This window comes from Rhinolophus hipposideros (assembly GCF_964194185.1).
Source record: "Rhinolophus hipposideros genome assembly, chromosome: 14".
In the NCBI taxonomy this organism is placed as follows: domain Eukaryota; kingdom Metazoa; phylum Chordata; class Mammalia; order Chiroptera; family Rhinolophidae; genus Rhinolophus; species Rhinolophus hipposideros.
In genome coordinates, this window is record NC_138060.1 from 61770679 (window position 1) to 61794126 (window position 23448).

The window sequence follows — 23448 nt, forward strand, 5'->3', positions numbered from 1 at the left end:
TTCTAGGCCAGACTGCTCTCCTCTTACCAGCCAGGTGACCACTCTGCCCAGGTCAGCCTAGAGTGAGGGCAGTGCCCTAGAAGCAGGGGGGCAGTGTAAGGCCAACGGAGACATTGAGGAAGACCCTGGGTGCCTAGTCTACCTTAGATGCCAGACTTGGCTCTTTTTCCTCATTTCCCATTTGGCTACTTGAGACTCAGCCCTGACCCAGGGATGCAGTTCAGAGCATTTGATATGAGGCCCTTTGGGGGCCCAGGAGACAGAAAAGCGTGAGGGGCTCAGGCTCAGGCCCACACTCCCCTCCCCCATGTTCCTTGTCTCTCACTCTAGGGACAGCAGCTCCTTGGCAATCTTCCTTCTCCAGATGGTTCTTCTCTGCCTGTGCCTCACAGAGCCCCCTCCCCAGAGCCACGTGTCCTTGAAACCTAAGACCAGTATCCCACAGAGGTAGGGATAGCAACTACAGGGGTTGGGGTGGGGCCTGGGCTCAGAATTCTCAAGTCAGAATGTTATAGCTCTTGTCACATTGTGTCAAGTTCACCTTGGCCAGAATGTGGGCAGAGTACTGAGAGCATAGGATTAGGCCACAGTGAACACAGGGCCAGCCAAGTGGCAATTACAAGATGGGGCACAGTGGGGACATAGTAGTTACAGGGTTGTCCACACAGTGAGCACAGGACTAGTACACAGTGGGGTTATGGTAGGCACAGAACTAGACACACAGTGGGCACAGCTACGCATACAGTAAGGACAAGTCAGACAAGGGACAGGACATAGGGTGGGCACCTAGGAAATAAGCCATTAGACCAGGTAGGCAGTTCTACCCTCCATTTCTCAGATGGGCAAACAGAGGGGCAAAGAGGAGTGGGACCTGCCTAGACTACCAGCCCCGCCCCAGACGTGCCCTGCAACCACAGAGCTCAGACCTAGGCAGCCTTTGGGGGAACTACCCACTGCCAAAGGCCTAGGCCTGGAGGTTCTGACCAGGGCTGGATCAGGCCCTTTCCCCACCCCCCCATAGCTATGAGCTCTGAGCCTCCTCCCTCTGTCTTCTGGGACTGTGTCCTTTCAGGTCTCAGTCTTTCTGCCCAGAAAACAGGTTTGTGGAGAATGCAGCTATACGCTTATCCTCTGAAGCCATGTGTTTTCACAGAGGTTAAAAATAGTGTTTACAGTGGCCATGGGGTGTAAAGCGATGTGACCAGGGCCCAAGGCTAGCGTTGTGCTGTGTCTGTGTCTTCCTGACTCAGCATGGGCAGAGCTGACTCAGCCAGGTCTCAGAACCCCTGGCCCCCCCTCCTCCGATTTCTCTGGCCACTGCTGCTCAGCACACACTATGGTCTAGGAAAGTGGCAGAGCGCAAGGGTCTGCGGCCTGTACGGGTGTGCAAGTGTACACACACATACTTGCTAAACACTATGAGCTTCATTAATCTCTGCCTCCAAGAAAACTGGTTTTGGGGGGTGGTTTTCCCCACAATAGAGGTACTAGTAGCAGCCTCTAGCACCTGTGTAGCCTTTGAGCTAGGCTGCAGCTGGGTGGGCTGGGGAGACATGCCGGGAGGCCCTGGGATCTTCCTGAATGTCCAACCACTGGGCCATCCCCATCTCCTGCAGAAGTGGAGACGATCTTCCTTTCGGGGCTGGGTCTTTGTGAACAAGTGACCTGAGGTGTCCTGGGGGAGGGAGCAGAGTCTGCTGAAAGCAGTGGCCTACAAAGGAAGGCCAGAGAAGGCAGTCTGGAGAGAGGACAAGGCGCTTCCCACCTGGGAAGCAAATACCCCTTATAACAAGAACAATGTCTGTTACTGATTGGATCCAGTAAGAATGGGGACCAGGCAGTGCTGAGCACGTGGAATCCAGCCTCATAGCAATTCAGTGAGCCAGGCACTCTCATCCTTGGTTTACAAATGAGGAAATCAAGGCACAGAGAAGACAGAGAAGTCACAGAGGTCTTAGCTAGTGAGTAGGAGAGCCAGAATCTGAAGGCAGGCCACTAGGCTCAGGACCCACACTTCAGGAACCTATGGTGTGCCACCACTGGGTGAAGTGCCCAGGACCATGTGGGCATGGATCCTGCTGGAGGGAAGCCAATATGCCTCCCTTCGAATGCTGCAGCCCCACCTAAGCTGTGTCCCCCATAGATCTGCTCTTCCTCTGGATAGCTTAGCAGGTGACCCATGCCTCGGAGGAGGTATTTTTCCTATTGGCACCATTAAGCCAGTGCCCTCCCAGGAACCTGGTGGCGCTGAGTAGGGGCCAGCTACACACCCTGAGGGACCAGGCTGATTCCTTTTGTACTCAGAATACTTGACTGGCTAAAACCCACTCCATTTTATCCATCTGAGGGGAGAGGCGTTAGGGCAACTAGAGGGGTTCCCAGGCTAGGGCCCTTCTGCCCAGACCCCAGGATCAGGTAGGGACATTACCCCTGTACCCCCTGCCCCCCCACATGTTTTTAAATAGTCTTTCACCAGGAAGAAGGGCATCCAATTCTATTTCTGATTCTAGAAAGTAAGGAGGGCCAACATGTTGCCATGGCAACCTGGAGAGCCCCTCCCCCAGGCTGAGCCCATTCCCCAGGCTGAGGGCTATCTGGGATGGAGGGGCCAAGAAGGAACTCAGTCTGTGGGCAAGATCAGACAGAGTCTCCTCTGTGAGGACAGATCCCAGTATCCTCTCATACTTCACCTCTTGCCCTCCTGGTAGGCTTGGGGGGAAGGTCCCAACCCCTGTGGAGAGGGTCGGACTTCAGGAGATGGGCAGAGTCACGTCATTCTGAGAGACCCTTCTTTCCTGTGGAACAGGCTGGAACCCTCCCACCTAGGAGGCTTTAAGGATGGTGGACAGGAAGGGCATCAGGGGCGGGTGCAAAAAGCTCATTCTACTGGGAGCTCCATGACCAGCTAAGTCTCCCAGACCTGCTTCTCCAGTGCAGACATATTTTTGGCTCCTGTGTTCTCAGGAGAGAGCTCTGTCGAGTTCTCAGCCTCTTCCAGCATGCCTGCCTGTTCCTCCTGTGCCCTGGGAAAACTCTGGACATCTTCAAAAACCTGGGATGAGAAGGAGCCTGAAGGGCTCCCAGTGCAGGCAGCCACTGGATAATGGAGTGAAAAGCAGGCCTGTTTCCCAGATGTTCATCGCTGCCGCTGCCCAGGGGCTCAGACACCAGCCCTTTGGCCCAGAGGCTGCAGACGGGGAGGGTTTAGATCTGTGGAGAGGGGCATTCCAGGTAGGCGCACAGCCCAGGTAAAGGCCCGCTTCTGAAAAGGCCCAAATGGATCCTGTGCTCCAACCCTCTCTGGCTACTGATAGGAAACCAAGACCCCAAGATTTAGCCACCTGCACACTTGCGGGCTGTCTTGGACTGGGCCTCTGGGATCTGGGAATGCATCAGGGAAGGCAGGGAACTCAAAGCAGCTGGTGGCCAAGATCTTGAGTTCAATCAGCTTTGAAGCCAGTGTGCCCTCCCTGACGCCACAAGTCCCACCAAGGCAGCCTGACCATGGAGACCCCAAGGAGTCAGCTCCACCCCGGGCTGCGTGGTACTGACAGTTTCAGCCAGGCATCGGTCCTGCTGATGTGTTCCTCCGAGCTGGGGAGCCCCCTCTTCAAAGGGGGAAAGGAATCCTTTGGGTTTCCCCAGTTACCCTACCCACATGGGCTCCTTTCTTACTCTCTGTGACCCAGCCATCTGTTCTTAAAGTACCCTCCCCCCTCTACTGGACCTGGGTTCCTTGGGGACCCTGAGGGAGGGCAGCTCTCCTCACATCCCCTCTGCAGGCCTGGTTGGAGGTCTCTTCTCAGCCGTCCTGAAACCTTGTGTGTTTCTGAAAGCACTGCTTTTGTTCCCACCTCTTACGGGCTCCTGGATTGGGGTCTGTTCCCAGGGAGGGTGAGGAGATCGCCTCCAGCCCCTAAGCCAGCTGCGGCAGCAGGGTGGCTGTGCTGTTGCCCTCCCTCTGGGCTGGTGCGGCTGGCCATCTTTCACGCAGTTACGTAAGCTTGAGTCAATTGGAGCTCAGAGCGCTTCATTGTGGGCTATTTTTAAGCTGTAACACATCACAGCAGAGGGGTCACTGCACTGAGGCTTGCAGGGAAGGTTGTTGAAACATCTGTTATTTAAATTTCCCTATGCCTTAGAGCTCAAAAGCCACATCCTCCTGGCACTCGAGTTCTGCCTCCCACAGCCTTCATTAGGAGTAGATTATCACCCCTCACTCCGCCGGACATCCCCCTAGGACTGGGGTTCTCTGCATCCTGTCTTCCTTTGGAGTCAGGAGGTGGAGATACCAGCTCCTTTAAACACAGTGCCGCCCCCATGGAATGGGGACACCGTGGCCAGGAGACTTCAGCGAAGCAGGGGGTTAGGGCTCACAGGTGCCTTGGGTAGTTCGAGGGAGGAGTATCAGGAGAGGAAAACACCGACAGAGGGCTGGGTGTGGAGCTGGCAGACCGAGAGTACAACCGAAAGGCAGCCGGCCCTCAGTAGCATTGGAAGCCACTCAGAAACCTCCTGGTCTCCCAGCCCATCTGGGGGCCTAGAACTAATTCTCCCTTCCTCACCTCCCTGGTGGCCTCGTCTGGAAGTTAAAAGCCTGAAGCAGTTCCACCTCCTGACACTCCAGATGGACTTGGGACCATCAGGCAGCTCTGAGAACAGACCTCAGAGCTTGGGGGTTGCAACATTGGGGGGAAGGGAATTCAGCTGTGCCATGATCCAGGAGCCCAAGCACCTGCTTAACTGGGTCTCCTCCCTGGAGAATTCTGGCCCTGGAGGCTCTTGGCCCAGAAACAGGCCCAAAGTGCCACAGGAAACCCAACTGGCTACACAGGAAACCCAACACCCCTTGAGCTCTTGTCTGTCTCCCTTCTCTGGGACCCCTATCCTTACTAAGCTTCCCTTCCATCCAGAGAACCCCTTCCTCTCTGAGCCCCTCTCTTAGGAATATGTGAGCCAGAAGTCCATGAGCTGCAGAGGCTCAGTGGGGAAGGAACCTTAGTTCAGCTTCAGAGAAGCCCCTGGGCCTTCTCCTTATTCCCCACCCAGGGCTCGGCACTCTGGGTGACCCTTAACTTCCCCAGGACGAGGTCAGGGCACAAGGACTGCAAGTCAGAGGGATGGAGATAATCATTTTCAACTGGTCTGGGTACCACAGCGGTGGGCATACTGCAGGACATTGTACTCAACTCTCTAATAGCCTCGGGGTGACACAACTCTTTCCCACACACATGGAGAGAAAAGGGTCACTGGCCAAGCATGCAAGGCTACAATCTCTTCTGCATCTGTTCTAGTGGGCAGCAGAGGTGCAGTGGTAAACAGGCAGCAGAGTCCATCTCTACCCCTTTCCAGCTCATGGGCCCCTGATCTTTGGATCCCTGCACTTGAGCAGAAGAGTCCCCTTTTAAGCTTTATTCACCTGTCCTCAGAGTCCTTAGGCTCCCCATGGCTGGGACTCCCTCTACCTGAGGTGACAGAGTGGGCAACAGTACGGCTAAAGAACATTGGGCAGCTCCAATCCCAAGGAGACCCCACTTTGCTTACCAGGGAGCTCTTGCCCCTAACCCAGCCTTCCATGTTTGACAGGACAGAGCTGGGACTCACAAAAGAGGGAATGTGCTCCCCTTGAAGTGAACTGGGGTCTCCCAAACTGGCAGGATAGAGGCTATGGGGGTACTGAGCAAGAAAAAGGAATCACCATGATGCATGTCCCGGGCCCAGTCACTCTGGTACCCCAGCTACCCATACCAGCAGGGCCCAGCTGCTCCTCCAGTATCCAGAGCATGGGGAGGGTTAGCATGTTCTCCCTCTCCTGTGGGGCCTGTCCCTCTAGTGGCTACTGTAGAGTGGCCTTGACGAGTATTAATAGTGTGGGCAATCAGCACCTTGAAGCTGATGCCTGGAAAGTGTGGAGCTGAGACCTTGCTGCGGCTCATCTCTCTCAAGGCTGCAAGGACAATGCTGGCAGGGGTAGGGGTGGAGGAGCAAGTCTTGATGCCCCGACAGTGTAGGTGGTAGTGGTGGTGGTGGCTGCAGGCGGAACAGGTAGCCCTGGTGAGGGGCTAGGGCCCAGGGAAGGGGACAGGCAGACTGGGCACGGGAGAAGCCAGCCTGGCTGCTGCATGCTTGAGGCCTCGACCCACCCTCTTGGTACTATCTGAAAGTCCCTGGGGCCCGGTAACCTGGATCTGGGCCTTGCCTACCTTCCTATTCTCTGGAGCCTTCTCGCTGAGCCAACCCCTTTCCAGCCTTAGGAACTCTCTTCACCCAACTCTGCTTCTGGCACAGCTCCCACAGGGTCTCAGCAAAAAAGGCATCTCCTGGGAGAATTCCCTCACCTCTGTATTCATCTTTCTATCTAGAGCTGTGCTCCATTCTCTCAAAGCCACCTCTTTCTATTTCACAGCATTTACCACAATTTGTGCTTAAATAGTTATTTGTTCTTTTACTGGTCACGGGCCAGTGTCTGGTCACCGTTGAGTCCCCTGTGCCTCGCGGCCCAGGCATATAGCAGGCGCTCCATAAATACTCACTGCATCAAGGATCATCCTCACTGGCTCCCCCCGTGGAGTGAGGGGCCCTGCTCCCCTCTTACAGGCCCTGAAGGTTAAGGAGCAGGGACAGGGCAGGGGCAGGTTGGACCAGGGCAGGCCTGGGGTTAACGCCCCGAAGGGGCTACACAGGTACGGCCCCTCAGGGCCTAGCTAGGACTGAGGTCACGTGGGCCTTGGTGGCTCTGAGAGGGGCCGGGGCCTCCCGGTGCTCCTGTGCATAGATGTGGACGGCAACTGTTCTAGGGGCATGTCCGCCTCTTCCAAGACGCCAAGGCCCAGGTTCACGTAGTGGTCCCCACGCAGAGTGGCCGCCACCTGCTCCACTTCTCCCACTAGCGCTCCAAAGGTGGGTCGTGCTGCGGGGTCCACCATCCAGCAATGCTTCATCACTGCATACCTGCGGGGGGAGGAGAGTGTCAGGGCCAGGGCCTAACCCCACCCAGAGATTCCGGGCCACCCACCCGTTAACTCGCTGGCAGGCCACATAAGGATGAAAACAGGCAACAGAGCCTAGTGCCCAGTGTAGCCCAAGCAGGGGCAACTCTTCTCATCACTCTGATGATCGCTGTTCCAGTCCTGCCTTCCCACCCTGGTGGAGGTCGAATTGTCTCAGGGGTTAAAAGCTTGGCTCCTGTACCCGTGCCCTGGGCTATGCGATTTGGGGCAAGTTCCTTAATCTCTCTCTGTGCTTCTGGATCTTCCTCTGACCCCAGAGCTGTTGGGACACAGGTGACAGGATGCCTGTGAAGTGCTCAGCTTAGGGCCCACCTCACAAGCTGGCATGGTTTTATCACCACACATCTTCCAGGAAGGAAGCCCAGCTCCAGTGAAATGGGGGTTATGACTCCTGTGACAAGGACGTGTGGGGCAGCACGTGTGGCACCGTGGTTCCTAAGCAGAGTTTCTCTGGGTTTGCCTGGTGGGTCCTAATCCTTGCCCCTTTATCTTGGGAATGTCATCCCTGCCTTAAATGATACTCTAAGTGCCCTCCACACAATAATTCCACAGAATTCTCAGACTCTTAAAGGGCGGTACTATTACCATCCCAACTTTACAGATGAGGAAACTGAGGCCCAGAGAGGAGAAGGGACTTGTCCTGGTGTAGTGGAGGCTGTGGTGTGCCACCCTGAACCCCCCAACCCCCTTCATTCTCCCACAGCTGCTGACTGCTGGAGGCTGAGGCTCTCTCTAGGAATTGCCCGAAGCTCACACTCCCTCTCTAGGGACAGCTGTGACCAGTGACTGATTAATGTCTGGTACAGAGGCCTGGCTCCTTCATCTTCATTTCAGAAAACTATAAAGGGCCATCCCAGCTCAAGTAGTCCCCGTGGGATGGGCGGCAGCTTCTGTGGTATCTGTATCACAGCCCAGCTTCTCCTCCTGCCCAGTCCTGCCTCCCTAGCCCCTAACCTCCCAATAAACCCTGGGCACATAAATCTCCAACTCAGAGTTTGTTTCAGGGAACCTCAGCCAGAGGCAGATAGGCTGTGAAGTTAACTTCCCGTACTTCAAACCAGGTACGTTAGTGAAGTGAATAATGAAGATCAGACCCAAGGCGGCGGGGCTGTGAGCAAGGGTTACTCATCCCTTTTGGAATGCAGCCTGGGACAGGACCTGCGACCTGGTCCTTCCTGTTCTAACAAAGACCTGGGCACAGCGGAGCTGCTTAAGATGAACCTTGGCACCAAACCCACCCCCCAGGCACTTATAATGACACAGCTGCCATGCCTCCGGGAATGGGAAATCTGAAACTAGATCCAGTGAAAAAAACACCTGATCTAGAGACGTGGAAGAGACTAGTGTGGGAGCTAATGGAACCTTTCCTTGAGGTTAAGTGAGTGGAAAAGATGGAAAACAGCCCCCCGTGGCGGGGGTGGGGGAAGAGGAGTGCCAGGAAATCAAATCACTGGCCTCAACCCAGACTCTGAAGTTGGGAATGCTGTTACCATGGCAACCATGATATCTTCCCAGCACCCAGCCCCGAATGGGGGCGGAACCAGTCCACAGATGAGGAAACTAAGAGGGTCCCTTTCCAGGTCAGAAAGCGAAGCAAGACCTCTGTCTCCTGCCACGTCCTTGTCTCGGGCCCAGCTCCCTCTGCATTACCACCTCCACATACTCACAGAGAATTGGGGCAATACTCGGGCTGGGGAAGGCGACGACCCTGGGCCAGGAAGTTAGTGAGGTCAAAAGGGTCGATGTGGGGATACGGTGGAGCGCCCCGCGTCAGCAGCTCCCATAGCAGCACGCCGAACGACCACTGTGGGAAGGGAAAAGTAAGGGGACTCAATTCTCACCCACAACTTGGGGGTAGGTGGAGCCCCTAGGTCTTCTACATCCCAGAGCCCTCTAGCTGGATGTGGGGGGCCCCACCCCCCAATCAGAGCCTATTCCTCCCTCCCTCACAAGCATCTTTACTGTCTCCTCCCACCACCTGAGTGTGTCCAGAGTTGGGGCTGGGCAAGGCCTAGAGTTTCTGTGAGGAGCCAGTGAGTTCACAGCCTCCTCCTGTCCAAGAGGTGAGCACATGGGCAGGAGGGCTGCCCAGCTTGGAGATTCCCCGGGCTCAGATCGCCATCTGAAGCTGAGTGGGCAAAGCCGAGTGTTCTCCCAGGACACTGAGGCCCGGCGGACTCTGGGCCAGCTGGAGCCTCACCACATCAGACTTGGTGGTGAATTTGTAGGTCTGCAGGCTCTCCAGTGCCATCCATTTGACAGGTAGACGAGCGTGGCGTTGCTGTTGAACACTGTAGTATTCCTTGTCCAAGATGCCCCGGGCCATGCCAAAGTCAGCCACCTTGACTGTGAATGACTCATCTAGCCTGGGAGAGGGGAATCACACTCAGGACTGGCCCCCACCAGGCCCTGAACCCACCTGTTCCAGGTCTTCACAGGCTTTCAGAGCCACAGAGTCTAACCTAAGCCTGCACTGGGCAGATAGGAAAACTGAGGGCCAGCTCGGGCAGGACATGCCCAGGACGGAGGCGCCTTTCGGACAGCTCTAGTCCCTGGTTCCCTGACCCCTTGCTTCCCCCTAACTGCTCCAGTCTCTCACATGCAGTTCCGAGCAGCCAGGTCCCTGTGCACAAACTTCTGCTCTGCCAGGTACTCCATGCCGCGGGCTACCTGCAGGCCAAAGCTGATGAGGTCCTTCACCGTGGGGTTCTGGGGGCACAGATGGGTCAGTAGGCAAGGGCAAAGCAGCTCCACCCCCAGCTGCTGCCCAAGCCCCCCGAGCCAGGGCCAGCTGAGCACCAACCCGCTGGGGTGAGCGGATGAACTGGAGCAGGTCTCCGTGGCGCATATAGGGCAGCAGCACGCGGGGCAGCCCTTCAGGTGGCAGCACGATGCCAATGAGAGCCAGCACGTTTGGGTGATGCAGACCCCGCATGATCAGCCCCTCGCGCAGGAAGGCCTCCACCTCCTGCATCTCCGTGATGCCTGCAGAGCAGTGTCAGTCAGGACCGTTAGAAGGGTCAGGTGGGGAAATAGAGAAGAGTCTCCTGCTCAGGGTCACTCAGCGATGTGGTAGCACGGCAGGGATGAGGACCCGCCCAGCCTCTGTCCCACTTACGACTCAGCGACTTAATGGCACAGTGGATTTGATTCTGGGCTTCGTCTGTGTATTCTCCATGGTAGACAACTCCAAAATGGCCTGACGAGAGGAGATGGTGAGAGGGACCCCACTGCCAGGTGCTCAGACCACGCCCTCTCACTGGCAAGCCGACCTCAGAGCACCAACTGGCAAATCTGACATTAACAACAAGCAGTAGCGGCCTGATGGTAGAGCGCCCTCCCAGGCCCACTTCATCTGTACCAGAACCCGCGGAAGACAGAACTAATTCCTATTTCATAGGTGAGAAACTGGAGGCTCAGAGAGCTTATGTGATCTGCCCAAAGGTCACACAGGTTGGTTAGAAGGCCAGAGCAGAGTCCTGTCCAGCAGTCTCATGTCACCTCAGGACTCCATATCTGCCCCAGCCCCTCCTGGTCTGGCACCCACACCTTTGCCAATGACTCGGTCACTGTGGGTGACCACTCGCTCATGGGGAATCAGTACATCCTTGACCTCGGCCAGGAGCGTCGAGTCCAGGACCCCCAGCTGGATGGACTCTGTCTGTAGCAGTGGGACACAGGACCCATTCCCGCTGTCCGAACAGGAGGCTCTGTGGACACCAGTGGTGGAAACCAGACCATCTACGGCAGGGGCTGCTGTGGAGGAGAGGGAGTAAGGGGCTTGTGGAGCAGAGGGTATGGCCCCAGCTTCTAGTGCCTCTATCATCTCACCAAGGCCATTTCTGTAGTCTGAGCCAGAGCGGAACATAGGAAGAGCCATGGCTCCAGTGGTTTGGTCCAAGGGTGCTGGGTCATCCAGTCTTGGAGAAAGGACTGTGGAAAGACAGTCCCTGGTGGCTAGCCTCTCCAAACTGCTAAAAGCTGACCCCTACCCAGGAGCTGTGAGCAGACCCCCAAGGCCTGGGCAGAAAGAGGATATAGGAACTTGGAGATGCCCCTGTTTGGGGGTAAGGGCTGAGTCAGGGTGGGAGTGGAGAGCTCACCTAGCTGTCTCCTCCGCCAGTAGTTGAAGACCAGTGCAGTGGCCAATATAGTCACAAGCAGGAGGAGGGCCAGCAAGACACCCAAGAGTGTCCTCTGTGAGACCCCCTCTGAGCCTGAACGCACTACTCTGCCCAGGATGTGACAGTCACCATCCACGCAGACCTGGGGGCAAGTGACAACTCAGGCCCAGCTTGCAGGCCTTGGCCCATGTCTCTTATAAAAGGCCCGCTGAGCTGCCTACCTGAAGTGGGGCACCATTCTTGCCCAGTTGCAGGGAGAGGGGCAGGGGGCAGATGACCACATCACCCCGAAGCTCATGATCACAGCTCTTATTACCCACGGTCACGTTCACGTCCACACAGTCAGCCACAGCTCCTAGCCCGATATACTGCAGAGACAGTCAGGAGGCCTGGCCAGTGCCCACATCTCCCTGGGGCAGGCTGCAGCCCTAACCCTCCATCTCTCCGCCCTCCATCCCCCACACTTACCTCGAACTTAATGGCATGCTCCTCAGGCTTCAGTGGGGCCAGGTCGGTGCTGGGTGGACGGGGTGGGGGCAGGAAGCGAAAGCTGGGCAGTGTGAAGCCAGCAGCCCCATCCCCCTGGGCACTCAGGTTCCCTGTCACCCACCCCTGGGGGCCTCGGACCACGTACTCAGGCAGGCGGCACCAATGCTTCTCCGGGAGCTTCCCCTCACACTGCTGGAGCCCATGCAAGAGTAGTTAGCCAGGCACCCCCTATGGCCATCCTAGTCTCCTTGGCCCAACATGGTAGGGCTGGAACTCAGGGGACTGGTCTGGCCTCCTCCCTCCTGCCCACTCACCCTGTTTGCTGCCGGCCTATGCCCATCATGGAATGACAGCTCGAGGTGCCACACTGAAGTGAGATGTTGGCCATGGATGGTGATATGGGAGCCACTGTGGAGGAGAGCAGGGTGGTAGGCTTGGGGTATTCTCCGAGGCTGGCTCTCTCATTCCTAGGAGACCAGAGTGGGCAAGGAGGTAGCACTTACGTGTAGCCACAGTTGGGGCTGATGCCCAGCACAATGGGGTCTTCCCGGTAGTCAAAGGTCCAGGAGCCAGGCACCTGGGCACCCCCTACCTGCAGGCGAATGGGAACACTGGCCGTAGCAGCACTGGGAGGTGTGGTACATAAAAGCTGCCCCTCACTGATGCTGCGGAACAGGGAGACTGGGCTCAGTGTCTTCCTCCCCCAGGGGTCTGCCGATCCCTCCCAGTTCCTTTCCCCACCTGCCCATACTCTATGGGTCTAAAGACAGGGCGGTCCCAGGAAGACCTCCAAGAAGGTAGAGAGGGAACAGGTTTCCTATAGCCTTAGCTGGAGCCAATGAACTCTGAGATGGGCTCTCTTGTCATCCCCAACCATCTGTGGACTGGAGGTGGCAATAGACCCTTCTTCCTGAACCTGGCCATGTGACTGAGTCCTCCCTCTGCTCTGACAGGGATCCAAGCCCCTCCCGGTAAGGGGTAAGGGCTCCCCTGGGAGCCCTATGGCCACCGATCCCCTCACCTGCCGGCACTTACCTTTCCAGTAGGCACTCAGTCCCATTGACCAGCACAGCCCGGCTAGTGCCTACAGACAGGCCGTGGCCTTTAAGGGTGAGGCGGGTGCCCCCTGCCCGTGGGCCAAAGAGGGGTTGTATGTCCTTTAGCACTGGTTCCTAAGAGGGTATGGAGGTGGCTTAGCTTGGTGAAGAAGACCCTCCACTCCAAGCCCTTCCCTGCCCATATTGTCCAGCTGGCCAAAGGCACAGACAAGACAAGGTGGCCTCACCATGAAAGAGAAGCCTTGTCTCGTGGAGGTGCCATATACCCTGAAGTGCTTGCCTGGTGGCATGTTGGTCACGGTGAGGCTGATGTTAGCAGGCCCGGATGCCTGTGTGCCCAAGGGTTCCAGTTCACACTCAAACTCCTCTACAAAGTCCTTCTGGGACACTGGGCTAGAGCATCGGGGAACCCAGGGTCAGCCAGGGGTCACACAGGCCTGGTTGCATGCCCACCACAAAGTCTCCTCTGAGCCTGGGAATCGCCTCTCCACCCATGCCTTCCTCCAGTGCAGGCAGGATCTGGTCCATGAACCAATAGGGCATAGCCAGAGTGACTGCAACTTGCCTCATACCTCCTGGCCCCCAATAAGCAGAGGATAGGATATCACAGAGAAGGGACTGCTTTGCTCCATCAGGAAGGGCAGGGACCTATTTTACCTGAAGTTTGAGCTGTCCTTGGGCAGCAGTCGGCAGGGACTTTGGCCCACGGTGACCTGATGGGTTTTCTCAGGCACCAGACCGGTAGGGTGCAGGTAGAAGTTGGAGCCACACAGGGTCAGCCTCGTGCTGCCTCTTAGGGGTCCACTGTGGGGATAGAACTGGAAAGGGAGCAGATAGCCTGAGTCCTTTTGTGGGCCAGGCCTCTCAGTTGTCTGTTTCCCCCAAACTTTTCTGCTGTACCCCTTGCCTTCCCCATACTCCAGTCATTGTAGGTCACTTGCTAGTCTTAAGTACTTTTCTGCCTTCACATCTTTGCATGCACTCTCCTCTGCCAAGAATACCCTCCTCGTAGCTATTAAGGACATCCCAATCCTGAGGAAGATTATGGTCAAGACCTGCTGACCCCCACCATAGGCCCAGCTCGTCCCACCCTTACCTGTGCCCTGCCAGGCAAGCCATACCTCAGTAATCTCAGGTGGGCAATGGTCCTGTTGCCAGGAGCCAGGACACTCCTTCTGCCGGCCACACATGCCCCCACACCAGCCACAACCCATGAAACGCTGTGCTCGCAGACAACGCCCACAGGTGAGGAAGTGGCGGCAGCCAGGGCCCCGGATAGGTACCTTGAAGACCTTAGAGTGGCAGAAAGATGGCTCAGGGTGGCTGGAGGGGGTTGGGTGGCCTAGGCCCCATAGGATCCCCTGGTCTCACTGTAGATCAGGGTGGTGAGACCTGTGTGTCAATACCTCCCTGGATTGGATGGGGAGCTGTGCCTGACCCTGCCTACCTTACCTGGTCTCCAGAGGCAAAGAGCAGGTGGTCCCCAAGGCGGCTGACATCCCGTCTGATGGGCTGCCCATTACTGCCCAGTGAGAAGTTGGACACATACAGCAAGTAGTTGAGAGACCTGGCCAGCTCCACCTGGGACAAGTCAGCTATGAGCAAACTGAGGATGGGGATGGGGACCTCGGGACGAGGGGCTGTGGAGATGAGGGACCCACCTGTAGGATGCGCCCATCCGTCGTGCCCATGTGGGCCACTGTGATATTGTCGAGGCGTGTCACGTACAGCGCAGTGACCTGCACTGGTCCTAACAGCCCGTTGAATAGGTCCACACGTGACAGGCTGCTGCTGACCAGCAGAGGGAAGTGACGGCAGCTGGTGTTGGGGTTGGGAGTCACCAGCCCAGGCTAGGGAAGGTCAGGGAAGGAATGAGGGCTCATCCCCACACACTGCCCCTCTGGGGCGTCTATCAGTGACCACAACAGCCCAAATTCCCACCCCTCACCTGACCTGCCTGGAGAAGACCCCAGGCCTGCCTGTTACTACACCGCGCTCCATGGGGTGCCCAGAGGTTGCCAGCCCAAGCTGAAAGGCCAGCTCGCCCTACACTTTGCCCTACCTACCCTTTCATGTCCCATCGGGGAATGAGATACTGAGTCTTACAGACCCAGCCCCATTCTGTCTCACAACCACTCTGTAGAGTGGGTGCTCTCACCACCCCCATTTTACAGATAAGGAAACAGGCTCAGAGAGGTTGGGTCACTTGTCAAAGGCCTTAAAGCCCTTCAGGAAGAGGAGCCAGGTTGGAAGTCTGAGTTCCTCACCAGAGTCCTCTCTTGCCCCCTGCTGGTTCTGCTCTGCACTTCAGCAAGCCCTGTCGCCTCTTAGGGCTTCAATGTCCCCACCCACCCAAGGGGGCTGAACTCTTAGGTTAATTGGCAGGCATAGGGTTGGTAACATGGTCCTTCCCTGAGATTCCAAAGGTCTTCCCACACCTCCAGCTGCTACCTGTTGCTCCTTCAGGGTACAAAAGGGATAAACCAAAGCCTGAAGGCCTGGCTGCCAAACTAGGCCCCAGGGGTGGGGAGATACTAACCTCTCCCCTGCTCTTAAGGAGGCTGTTTTGGGGGCTGCACTCAGTGCTCCAAGGCAGGGCTGTGGAAGCTCCTGGGAAATCAGGAAGCCAGAGGGAAGCCAGAGTGTGAATGCAAGGTATCGGAGCTGTGTGAAAAACGCAGGCAGGCCTCAGTAGCCCTAGTTGCTTGGGACCATCCCTCACTAGCTCTGAGGGCATTCCTCAAGGCTGGAGCCTCTGAGTGCCCCATCAGACCAAGTATGAGTAACCCTGTCATCAGATATCAGCACTGATCAGGGGCCCTAGGGGCAAAAGCAGGTGCAGAGCTGGGCCCAGAAACCCCCCATGCTCTGGGTCTGTAGCCTGGGTGGGTGGGGACTGGGACTCTGTCCTCACTTGAGAACAGAAAGGGGCCTGGTACTAGCAGGAAGCCAGTCAGGTGTTTTCAGTGTGACTCAAGGACAGGTGGGGCCAAGGCGGGTAAAGAGGCCCTACTCCAGTCAGGGCCACACCCCTCTTGCTTGCCTCTGGGTTCCCAGGCTTGTCTAAGGGCCTGTGACTCCTGAAAACACTCAAGTGTCCAATGTCCCACAGAGGAGGGTGACTGCCCTAGACTCAAACTCTTGGATGTCAGATAGAAGCTCTGAGCCCCTCAGGCTTCCTGAGGCCGCCACAGTGAGCACACAGTAGGTGCTGCTCTGGAGGCTGCGTGCCCAGTTACTGGACAAACACAGTACAAGCTGTTTCACACTCCTTGCAGGGGCAAGGCCGGCTTCTGGGCAGGGACTGAGATTAGTCCTCCTAGAGCCTGGCACTGCCAAGCTATGCTGGATGCCTTCTGGCCCACTGACAACTAGCCAAGTTGGGGAGAGGTTCTGATGCCCTAGAGGGAAGAAGAGGGCAGGCAGGGCTCCCCAGCCCAGATAAGAGAGCCCCAGCCCCAAGGCCTCCAACCTAGCTGGACTCAGCTGAGGGAGGGAGGAGGAAGATCCCCCCCACTCCTCCTTGTGCCATCAATAGGAGCTGGAAAGGAGTTGGTGGTAAATATCACAGCAGGGCCAGGGCCACAGAGCAGCCAAACACTCTGAGAGCAGTGACTATGGGTCACTTCACTGAAAGACCACTCGTCCAGTGCCATTTACCCCATTTCCTTGGTTTTAATCTCTTATAATCTAGGCTAGGATTGTTTCAGTGGCTTTAAGGAATCAGTTTTGGTTTTGTCCTCAACATTTTAAGAAATATCCTTTTTGTCTCTGCGCCAGCTCCCTGACACCATGGCTGGAAAGAACCAGGGTAGGGTCTGCTGGAAGGAGCCCACAGTTCAGCATGGGCTGGGAGACCTCCTGTCTGGGGCAGGGCCCCCCAGACTGGAAAAAAGTCTGGGACTCCTGTGTGGTGAACCAGTTGCAGCCAGCCCCACCTAAGCCTTTACTCATCCCCAGATGTTTACAGTTGCTTGCACAACACTGGGGTGAGCCTTCTGGAATCTACTAGAGCCAAGTTGCCTTCCCACCATGTCGTGGGGCCTCCCGCAATCACCCCACAAAGAACAATCAGGAGTGAGTGTGTCCGTGAAACCCAAGCCATGCAGGTTCCCTGATAAGTCCCCAAACTTTTCAGACCCTAGAACAGAGGTAGGGGACATTCTCGGACAACTCCTGCCCCACCCTCTTTGGAAAAGAGCAAAACAAGTGCCCCCACAGGGAAAGTGAAACTGTACTGGTGAGCAGTCTGAGTCTGTGAATCTGTGAGTATCTGCCTATGTGTGGAGGGTTGTTTTGCTGTGCGTCCCTGAGGGTATGTGTGGTGGGCACATAGGAGGGGATGCCCATACTTCTTCCCAGACTTTGGCAGTGTGTCTGGCAGAGAGACAGCTGTGCTGTAATCTAGTAATAACCAGGGAAACTGCCTAAAACATCAGAGGCCATGATAGGTGAGAGGGTGAGAGAGCAACACAGGGGCTAGCCAGCCTGGCTGGAAGATGAGCCTCCAGTGTGGCCTTTGCTTGGCTCATTCCTTCACACCACCCCAGCACTACGGAACTGGGTGAAAAAGAAAACTTCTCCCTTCCTGCCCTGCCGGCTCCCAGACCCTCTCACTGCTGCAAGGGAACAGCCTGGATTCAGCCATGTGCACAGGTCAGGGCCCCTTCTTTCTGCTCACCAGGTTGGGGCACAAACTGGGCGACTGGAAGAAGTCGAGGCCTCGCCGGAGGCCAGGGTGGATGGGAGGCTCACAACAGAGGTCCACACCCTGCTCGATGAGAGTGTCCAGCAGGTCGATGGGGAAGGCACAGACAACAGAGTTGGGACCCACACCGGGGCTGCTGTCTCTGCTAGCCGTGAAGACCCCAAATAGTACTTCCTGGCCCTCGGCGATGCTCAGCTCAGCGGCCAGTCGGCTACCCACCGGAGCAGTGTGGGCTGCCTGCAGAACCGGGTACGGTTGCCCGCCCTCAGAGGCACCGCGTCGCCGGCGTTTAGGTGCAAAACGGCAGTCGAGGACCAGCTCGCGGTAGTGGCCCAGGTCAGTGTCAATGGCGCTGAGCCGGGCCAGGCGTGTGTGTAAGGCGCCTGGAGGGGCTGCCACACTGGCTGGCTGCACTGTCAGGAAATAGACGAAGTCTCCTGCGTGGAAGCTGTACACGTATTCAATGCGGTAGGAAGCGAGGTGCGCGGGCAACACTGACAGCGCTGCAAAGTCTGGTGCGAATCCTGAATCATCGGCCTTGAGGCGCCGGATGGACACTGAGCGTGGGCTGAAGCTCGCTGCCACTTCCGCATCCAGTGAGGATGCCACGTAGAAGTAGGAGGCATGGCCCTGCTCAACCACGCTCACGAGGGTGCCCAGAGGGCTGGCCACACAGTCGGGACAGTGCTCAGGCCGGTTGTGGTGGGCGGAGAAGAGGCAGACCGGTGGCGCCAGGTGCAGAGTGGTCCCGTCCGGCTCTAGCTCATGCAGGAAGCAGCGGCCGTGCAGGCTCGAGCCGCAGCTGACCAGTGCAGGCAGTGCCGGCTCCAACACCAGCACCTTTGTATCTGTGTCCCCCGGTGGGCCGTGGGGGTCCGGGCCACAGGCTGCACACGTCTGGCAGCCAGGGTCCCCAGCAGGGCCTGTGGCCAGGCTCTCCACAGGCTTCAGGCCAGGCCCAAGCACATGCAGGCGATTGCGTGTGGCCACAAACACCGCACTTCCGTCCACGCGGTCCTCGTAGGTTGCCAGGGCCTGTACAGGCCCGCCGACCGAGAAGCTGGGCACCACGTACTCCACGTCAAAGTCGCGGGAGGCAGCGTAGGGGGTGCGCGGGCACTGCCAGGATCCTCCCGTCGCAGGGACAGCCGGGCGCAGCCGCAACAGCAACAGCAGCAACAACAGGGACGGCTGCGAGGGCGGCAGGAGTAGCTCCATTGAGGCCCAGATGGGGCCTCGTGGGGATTCCCGCAGGCCGGGGCCTGGCTGTGAGCAGACTTGAGGGCTGGAACCGGCGTCCAGCACCTGTCCTGAGAGGCCTCCGGCAGCGGACTTCTGTGATGTCTACCCTCCTCCCCTGCCCTCGGGTCTGAGCTCCTGGCACGAGCGGACACACACAGCGGCAGGAACTAGAGAGTCCGTCTCACCTGACGCCCCCGCTGCCGCTCCTAGCTGGCTCTTAGAGTGAAGTCGCCGAGAGGGTGGAGGGCGGGAGGGAAGCAGGCAGCGGGGCCAGGGTGTGGGGCGGGGCCAGGGTGTGGGGGCGGGGCCAGGGTGTGGGGGCGGGGCCTGTTGGAGGTCTGTCCCGGCCCAGCCGCTCCACCCATCGGACTGTCCAGGCCCTCCGAAGCCTGGATCCTACTCCTTCTCCTGAGCCTCGGGGGTGGGTGTGCGTGGAGTAGCCTGGAGAGAGGTAAATAGGCCTGAGCTCTCCCATCTAGGCCCCCACGAAGCACTGAGCCGAGATGAGGAAGGGGCGGGGGCCGCCCCAGTGCCAGTGACCTGTGGAGGACTACCTGGCTCATTTCTTCTCCTGGCGCCAGTTTACAGCAACACCTTCAGACGCTGGTTCCCAGGCAGGGCCTTGGGGACCCACCATGTGGGGAACAGAGATCAGGAATGTGTGGGAGACCAGAGGAGAGCTGTGAAGGGACCCCAGGAGTGGCGCCACCCTCTGTGGGCAGGCGCCGGCCATCCTTCCGTGGGCTTGTTCTGGACTGTCAGCAACAGGATGGTGTCAGGAAGGTGCATTGTACCTTGCCTGCCAGGATGGTAGGGGTTATAAGATGGGGCCAGTCCTGCTGGCTGGACAGTAGCGTCACAGGAGAGGCAGCTTATGTGGAGGCCCAACCCTAGCTCTGGACTCTGCATCACTGCCTCTTATGTGGAAGCTATAGGATGGGAACAAGAAAACACAAAGAAGGTCTTCCTTTTTGAGTCTACTCCAGCAGCCCCCTGAAATTGGGGATGCATGGGCACCTCTAACCAGCTCTGTAAGCCTGGCTGGGTCTCAAGTGTTTCCATCTCTGAAATGAGGATATAGTTCTGGCTAGGTGGTTCCCCAGAGCTCTCTCCTAGGCTGGGATGTGTGTGAGGGAGGGGAGGGGAGGTAACCTAGGTCTATTCTTGCCATCTGTCAACAGGACCTCAGCAGCTTCCCCTTGGTAACTGGTGTAGACATAAAAGGGGCCACATACTAAACCTGACAAGTTCAGGGGAGCCAGGATGGTGGGCCTTACAAACTCAGAGACTGGAAGTAACCACATAGGATGGTCTGAACCTAAAAATTCCTAACTAAAAGAGGGTCATAGTGGGTAGTCACGTCCTAGGCCTGAAGCTTCCTTGACAAACGTCAACCTTTACCTTAAGTGAGTCTGCTTATTGTCTTTGTGCATCTAAGATAACAAACTTTTGAAACGTCAGAGTAATTTTCTTTTCCAGACCCCCTCAAAGGCACAACTGCCAGCACAAGAGCACCAGACTACCAAAGCAAAAAACCACAGAACCCCTCATTGTTATCTTATTACCCACATACCATTTCTGTGCTGTAAAGGTTAATTATTAACTACCCTGTACCCACCAATGTAAAAGAAGTATGTGTCGCTCCATTTTACTTTTTATCTAATCCTAGAGATCTCCCTGCTTGGCATTCTCCTGCCCCCTTAATCTACCACCAATGAATTTCATGTAACCTTATGTCTCCTCCTTTGATTCTAATGTGTAAAATAAGCTGCAAAACTGACATTCTCTGGAGCATTTTCTCAATCTGTTGAGATTTTGCTTCCTGGCAATTGTCACTTTGGCTCAGATAAACTCAAAAAAATTCTCTACAGGTTTGGACGTTTCTTATGTCAACAATTCCCCCCTAATACTGGAGAGGGGCCCTGGGGGACATCCTCAACCTGACAGCCCCCTCAGCTAAGTATGCCTGGACCCTGGAGGGAGGGGAAGCTTCACAGGATGGCCTTGGGCTGAAGTGTGAGGGACCTGTGAACCATGGGTCCCAGGGCTTTGGAGGGTAAGAGGGCAAGAGGAGCCCTTAGCCCAACAGGATTCAGCCTGGCCCTGGGAGTTGTATCTCCTTTACTCCCTCACCCCACCCATACTCCTTGTTCTACTTCCAGGAGCACCTTTTCCCTTTCTGCTCTTGAAGCTTAGGCGGCACCTCCTCCAGGAAGCCTTTCTGATCCAAGAGGTGCCAGGTTCATTTTGTGGGTCTCACAGACCCTGTTGTACACCCACTCCAGTACAATTTACTCTGGATACCCGACTCCCTGCTTCTCCCATTCCTACTGCTGGATGTCCTCCCCCTCCAGGCTGAGCACCTGGTGACAGAGAGGAAAGAGCATCAGCAGGGGCCTCACCCAGTGCTGGGAGGATAAGGTGCCTGAGGTAACATAAAAGGCACTCCCTTCTCTAACCAGAATTGGCCCGGAAATGAATAAACACGCATGGAAAATCATGGCATGATTCCCGAGTTCCAGTCAACATGTCTAAAGATAGTCATGTAGGGCAAAACCAAAATGGAACATTCCCTGCCTGGGGGAGAGATATGGGTTCTTGTGACCTCTATCCCACCTCCAGACACTCAGAGAGACTTCGGGGCCCTACTTAGTCACCCAGTCCACTCGTTTAGGGAGGGGGTGGGGGTGCTGCAGTCAACAGTTGGTTCTCTGCTGCCACCGTGTGGCCAAGCTGTTGTCTGCCTCCAGGCCCGTGTCCGCTGCAGGCAGCCTTGGTCATTGACAGCAGGTGTCCACAGGAGCACCTTCCCGGTCCCCCCTCTGCTCACTCTGCAGGAGGGGAGAAGGGAAGCCATGTGGAGGAAGTCAATGAATGGGACTTTGCAGAGCCAAGTAAAAGTGCTCCCCCAAGGTGAATTCACAAAGCGTGGCCCATATTTGGCTTATGAGCTACCCAACTGCCCTGGCATCTGTCACCTTGAAGGAGTGCTGGCCACTTTGCTTCCTTGGCGTTCTCACTCCCCTCTGAATGATACTCCAGAGAACCAGTGCTAGCTTCTTTCTCCACCCAAAATATCACATTAGTGGCAGCAGGGGGATCTGACCCCATGGCTCTACAGCTTTAGAACAGTCAATGGTTCCCCACTGCCAGACTTTTACCAGGAACTCAAGAACCCTAGGCCTTGAAGACTCCTCCAGTTTCACTGTAAACCAGTCATACCAGGTCCTTCCGTTTGCATGTGCTTGTTCCTCCACAAGGAACACCTTCCCTGTCTGTTATTCCTTCCTTGATCTCTAGATAAACCCCACCCTCCCTGATGCCCACTGTCCTAGATACATAATCATCTAACTGTGATCACTCCTTCTCACTCCCGCCCTGATGAGGTGCTGAACTGCAGAGAAGCTGAGAGCCCTACAGGTATCAGGACAGCCAATAGGGGCATCTCGGGGCCACGCATTGACCAGAACAGCAGTAGCAGTCAGGAAAAGCTGGCCTGACATCACCCTGTCCCAGAGGCAGTGGTTTGGTGCCTTGGCCAGAAGCAAGGGGGACAGAAGCAAGAAAAAGGCAGAAAAGAGACCCAGGGCATGTGTGCAGGGGTGCGCAGCACCCACTAAGCCTGTGGCTCCGAAGGCCAGAATGGTGGGTCTTTGGGTCTAGGCAGGTGACCTGCAGCCATACCCATTCTACTGTGATCCGGGGGGAGTGGGGGCAAGGGTAGGGGCTATGCCAACATTTCCTGGGACAGTAATTAGAACCATTCCAGTGTACCCTTGGCCCATGCCATCCACATGGACACATTCTTCAACCTAGGTTGGTTTTAGTGGCAGAGTATCTTGGCCTACCTAGCTCTGAGAGACTGCATAAGAGTGATTCAATCTACAATCTGAAGACCATATTCAGTGGACACTTTTCTCCCATAAACATTCCCTAAGTCTTTCACTCCTTCAGCCATTGAGATTGTGGCAGAACTTGGAACCCTAGCAGCAAGGTAGAGGCTTTCTGCACTGTGCCTTGGGCTCTGCCCAAAGACGGAGAGTGAATGGGCCTCACTGCCCCTCACTGATGAGCCTCCTGTGATCACCTGGTGACCTACATAGGCTGGGCCATGCCAGGAAACGGTGCCTGAAGAGAGCCTAGTGTACCTAGTGGCATCAGCCCTTCTCAGGACAGGATCCACTCCTGCCCTAGAGGTCAGCTGGGTCTTCTCTCAGGCCCTGCAGCTCATTCCTGGGGGCCATTCCAAGGAATGCACTAGCCAGAGGTAGGGGAGCTGCGATGGATAGTCCTTCATGAGAAGGCCCAAGCTGGGACAATTTCCCCAAAGGCCTACAGCTACAGGACGGCTGGACTGAATTTGTGCTGAACACTGTACCACGTCACCAAGGGCTCCCACCTATACCAGGGCTCAGATGCTCCCCACCTGACTGTCCCCATCTTACTCAGCTCAGCCTCTGCTGAACTACAGCAGCCCATTAAGCAGAGCCAAAGCCAGGGCTTCCAGAGTGGTTGGGTGGTCTTTCGGGGCACACAGCTGGGGGCCCCACCCAGGGGTGAGAGGGGCAGGCTCAGGCTGAGTACGGGGGCAAGGCCAGTGGGGTGCTAGAGAACCCTTTACACGTGGCAGGGCTTCAGATGAATGCAAACAGCCTCAGCCTAGGGTCCGACTCTGAGCTTGTGTGGCCTGCTGCTCTGCAAGGAGAGGGGTGCAAGTGTGCATGTACCCTGTGGATGGAAAAGCATGGCAGAGGCTAGGGAGGAAGATCCGCTGTCTGGATGTGAGTGGGGGAGCAAAGGAACCAGTGACAAGGCCT

At 56.6% G+C, this 23448-nt stretch overlaps 1 protein-coding gene across 4 annotated transcripts; it reads right to left on the bottom strand.

Moving 5' to 3' along the window:
• Positions 1-6421: 6421 nt before the first annotated feature.
• MST1R (macrophage stimulating 1 receptor) lies at positions 6422-18622 on the bottom strand (the record flags this gene model as incomplete). 4 transcript variants are annotated; one of them, XM_081072371.1, is made up of 20 exons in its annotated part: positions 6422-6951; positions 8678-8814; positions 9211-9376; positions 9610-9719; positions 9814-9995; positions 10129-10209; positions 10560-10766; positions 10842-10943; positions 11114-11276; positions 11356-11502; positions 11603-11815; positions 11938-12031; positions 12127-12288; positions 12659-12795; positions 12909-13074; positions 13339-13499; positions 13803-13973; positions 14134-14262; positions 14343-14531; positions 17363-18622. In XM_081072371.1, 20 exons carry the CDS (start codon positions 18605-18607, stop codon positions 6717-6719), a joined length of 4197 nt encoding a protein of 1398 aa, XP_080928497.1. In that variant the 3' UTR covers positions 6422-6716. The 4 variants fall into 4 exon arrangements, with proteins under 4 accessions (XP_080928497.1, XP_080928496.1, XP_080928495.1 ...); XM_081072370.1 differs by having other exon boundaries at positions 11603-11812; positions 17363-18609; XM_081072369.1 differs by having other exon boundaries at positions 10560-10943; positions 11603-11812; positions 17363-18607.
• Positions 18623-23448: the final 4826 nt, after the last annotated feature.